At 42.9% G+C, this 4364-nt stretch overlaps 1 protein-coding gene across 1 annotated transcript; it reads right to left on the bottom strand.

Annotated features, from left to right (window-relative positions):
* Positions 1 to 271: 271 nt before the first annotated feature.
* On the bottom strand, positions 272 to 3058 carry LOC145483559 (mRNA decay activator protein ZFP36L1-like). The gene is made up of 2 exons (XM_081462092.1): positions 1994 to 3058; positions 272 to 1831 (listed from the first exon to the last, which is right to left on the bottom strand). Exons 1-2 carry the CDS (start codon positions 2045 to 2047, stop codon positions 971 to 973), a joined length of 915 nt encoding a protein of 304 aa, XP_081318218.1. The 5' UTR covers positions 2048 to 3058; the 3' UTR covers positions 272 to 970.
* Between the last annotated feature and the right edge of the window lie 1306 nt (positions 3059 to 4364).

Raw genomic sequence — 4364 nt, 5'->3', positions numbered from 1 at the left:
CCTTCTCGCCATTGGTCGAGGAAGAGAAGTATCATTTGATATTCGCGTTTTTGGTTCCCTGCGGTTGGCAAAAATTCAATAGTGGGCTTCACGCATGCAAAGCTTGTAAACTGAAACTTTTTAACGCTCGACCTTGCGAAAATCGATCCCTCAATGCCTGGCATCGTTGTCGCGAAAGTCGCGCTGATGTTATTGCACAAGCGTCTTTATCATTTCGCGCAACGCCCCCTGGCACCCTTTGCACGAAGAATTCAAATCAAAACACACACAGTTATTTACAAAATTTAGAGGAACATTTATTGAATTGCTTTCCAAAAGATCGTTCCTATCCTCAAAAACAACTTTGGTTTCCAAATCAGTGCGCGTAACACTCCCAACCTATACAGTCGAATATAAATTATCTACCATTAAATTACGTCCAAGTAAATAGGCGATATATTAAAGAATTACTCTCTCTACCTAACTGTAACAAAAATTATAGATTTGATTCGAAATTCGGTAACAAAATAGCACTTATCGCTTGGTATTATAAGTTAAATAAATAATATATTAAATAGATAGGAATTGAGGGAGGATAACGAGAAAAAAACGACCATAATTTTAGCTTCCATTATTCACAGCTTTACAATATACAGTGGTAATTATTGACCAAATATAAAACGTGTACGAAAAACTTACACATAGGAATTTCGTGTTTAACACTAGCAATTCCGTCGATAATTTTCTTTTGTTTTGTTCGATAAATAGCTCTAGGACCTATAGAAACTGCTTGATGCATATAAATCTGTGCTTTAGTCCCGATCATAAAAATATGGTTAATTATGTAATATATATATTCTGGTGCCCTATTTAGACGTGAAATAATAACTGATTCTCCAGCGTTTTGTTGACTCGATCAGTCTTTAAAATGTTAAATTACAAATCTTGTGTACAAACGTTAAACTACTAAAAGCTAATAATTTTTACAAACTCATTCTGGCAAGGAGATTCTGTTGAAGACAGGTAAGCGCTTTCGGTTGGCGGCCAAAGCATCGTAGGAGTCTGGAGGAGTCGGGGGCAAATCGTCGTCTTCTTCATCCAATTCGTCCTCTTCGTTTAATTCTAATTCCGGCGAAAACACTCCGGGAGGACTGCCCATGGTTGGCGAAAGAACAGGAGAGTAGTCTTGGGCTTGCGATGGGAAAGTGAAGACGTTGTTTGATGCCGGAGAAGGAATCGGCAGAGGGCTTTGTATAGGACTTCCCAATGGGCTGTCGTCGTTGTAGAAGGAAAGCGGAGAAGGAGAAGGTGGAGTTAATGAAGTCGGCATTGGCGAAGTTGGCTCGGTGAGCGGAGGAGAAGGCGGCCCGATTAGCGGCGATGGAGGAGACATTCGCGAACCGTTCATCATCATCTGAGCGGCCCGTCGTTCCTCAGCGTTGTGAATAAAATGGCACCTCGGTCCATAAGGGCAGAATCCGATGGTGTGAAATGTTCGGCACAACTCAGTTTTGTATTTCGGATGGCGACTAAGCGAACGCAATTCGTGAACGCCGTGGGCGAATTGGCACTTGTCGCCATACTTACAAGTGCCGTTTTCTTCAAAAGGACGGCAAAGTTCTGTCTTGTAGCGGCTGGAATTTGAACTTGAACGTCTTCGCTCTTCTTCGGCACTCAAACTCAATGAGCGCTCTCGTTTGTTTGGCGAGCCACTGCCAGTGAGCGTGATTAGGTTCGGCGACGAGCGAGAACTTGAAACAGAAGTCGAATGTCTCCTCGGCTGGCCGATAGGAAGTGGCTTTCGTTCGCTTCGCTGTTTTTGCTCAAAAGCCAAGCCAAGGTTTCTGTTATTCTGTAAAAGATAAACGATTACCATGTTTACGTGAGATCATAGCGCCAAAGAGAGTTCAAAATTGCTCTTAATCACCTCGCACAAAGAACCCTACTTTAGGGACATCGCCAAATGAATAGATACGATTGTTTTCGCGCAAAAGAAAACGACACGAAAATTTACCTTGTACAGCACGTCATTCACGTCATAGAATGCGGAGACCAGGGCTGTGGACATGTTGCCAGCTTGACGAGTCTAAATAGACTAACGCTTCCCGTAACTCCGATTGCCTTTTTGCTTTTCCACTGATTTGCTGAACGGTGATAGCACACGAATATAAAATGCAAACGTGAGAGGTGTGTCGTCTCAGTGTCAAAAAAGATAATGATTTCTATGGCAACATAATTATCATAGACCACGTGGTGAGGGGCTGGGTTTTTGCAACAAGACGCAGTGGCTAGCTTGTCAAATGTTGGGAACATTCCCGACCAGTGCTTTAGGGAATGGTACACGTATTTAGTCTCAATTTGCAGGTTAGAGGTGCGGGAAAAACGCACTTGGAGCTAAATAAACGGGTTCAGGGTACAGACATAAAACACATCCTGCTCTCGTTCCTTTGTTTACACAAGCCAATAAACGCACTATTTGCGTCATTATTCACAGCGGGGTCACTCATTGGCTCTCACAATCGGCCATCAATCAAACGGAAAAACCATTAGAAAGCGAAACAAACAAGCGTCTGCAACGACTACAGCAAAATAGTTTCTTTCCTGCGAGCGTGTTTGGCTATGTAAATTGTGTATTTCGTGAGCTCCACTGAAATTTACAACGAACTGGCTTCCTTCACGTGATTAATTCTACCGAAGCGGAAAAAGAAAAACATTGAAAATTTCTATAGCGAGCGATGATCTGTCTTCTGACACGTGATCCCTAGCCACGGTCAAAATCCTCGGAGACAGAAAGAGTGAAACTGTCAGAGATTTAAATAAAGCAAATAGAACAGTTCTTGTACCAAACTTTATCCTTACGAGGAAAAGCCGAACTTTCGTGCTTTCGGAATTGTTACCGGCCTTTTCTCACCTAAAACAAAGCCTTCCTTCTTTCATGGATCATTTGTCAAATTTAAAAACACTTTTGTTAAATCTCTTGAAACGCCATTTCAATGGTATGGAAATTGAACCCCGCTGTTGCTTAAAATAGACGTGAAAGCAAATGATCTTTTTGTTATTGTTCGGCGTGTCAAATGGGCCTCTGAAAACAAAGTAAAAAGCGATTAATATGAACTAAGCCAATCAGGGCAGGGAAAATGTGTCAAAACATTGGCCGTGTCAGGTCGCACAACTGAAACACTCACAAAGCCCACACAACACCTTCTGTTTTTAGTCACTGACTGTAGAATGATTTTGTCTCGCCGCAATATCAAATCAATTTAAAACGTCCTTGCTTCATTCCGTCGTACGGTTGAACGCGTTGCGCTGAAGCTGTTGCCGATATTGGCCCCGCTTCTCGATCTCGGAGACGAATACCGTTTGTAGTGAAATGCGATCACCGGAAAAACGATAATTCGATTTTTGTCTCTGCGCTTGCACGAATAAGGTAACTGATAAGATGCTGTCGTGTAGCAACAGACTGCATTACGGTTCATGGTTTTGCATACATTCACGTCCTCAGTGTTGTTAAAAAGAAAGTAGGTCTGTACCGCAAAAAAAAAAAAAAGGAATAATAATAACAACAAATCAAAACACAGGAAACATACGGGTGCTCATTGCCAACACATAAACCCAAAATAGTCCACAACTCGCGGGTGCACGCATGTCTGGATATTGTGACTTTAAGAGATTATTATTGGTTATGTTTTGAAATAGACGCTAGATTACAAAACAGTTCTGATATCCAGTAGCCACCTTGAGAGTCCGGCACAAAGCAAATCAAGCCGCGATCGGGTAACCGCCAGCGTCTAAGGAAGATGACTGGATTTTAGACTGGTCTAAGCAGATGTTTATTACGCAAAAAAACGTAGAACATTCGTGTAACTACTTCAACGGAGCCAGGTCGTCGTTTTGCGTAACGCCCCCTCAGACATAACAGAGATCAGAGGTGGGGCGATTTAATCTGACGTAAAACATAAAATTACCTGATTACTGATGTCCTGACCAGGCACCGTGAAACATGCACGTACAAGGGCCATAATGAAGGGAGACCCTAGCAGGGGGGAGACCAGCGTAATTTACACCCTTTTCTCTGCCCCCATCTCTCAAAAATACTAAAAAATATTGCCAAAAATGAGTCAAATTTGGCCATTTTGGTTTTGCCCGTATGTCTATCAGCTCAGGGGAGTGGGGCTACCTGGGGGTTGATAGGGGATTGGGGGGGGGGGTGGAGGGGCATTGACCCTAGGAACATGTGTGGTGGCCCTGGATACGATTTTACGAGGAATCCGATTTCTAGGGCAGGATAGGGAGGTGGAACCGCTTTTCCATTTTTGCAAAAGGATTTCCAGGGATATTCTCGCGGAAGATGTCAAAACATGTCGGGTTGCTTATTACCCCGGGTT

Source organism: Orbicella franksi, chromosome 4, assembly GCF_964199315.1.
Source record: "Orbicella franksi chromosome 4, jaOrbFran1.1, whole genome shotgun sequence".
NCBI classification, from domain to species: Eukaryota; Metazoa; Cnidaria; class Anthozoa; order Scleractinia; family Merulinidae; genus Orbicella; species Orbicella franksi.
This window is presented reverse-complemented; position numbering and strand designations above follow the sequence as displayed.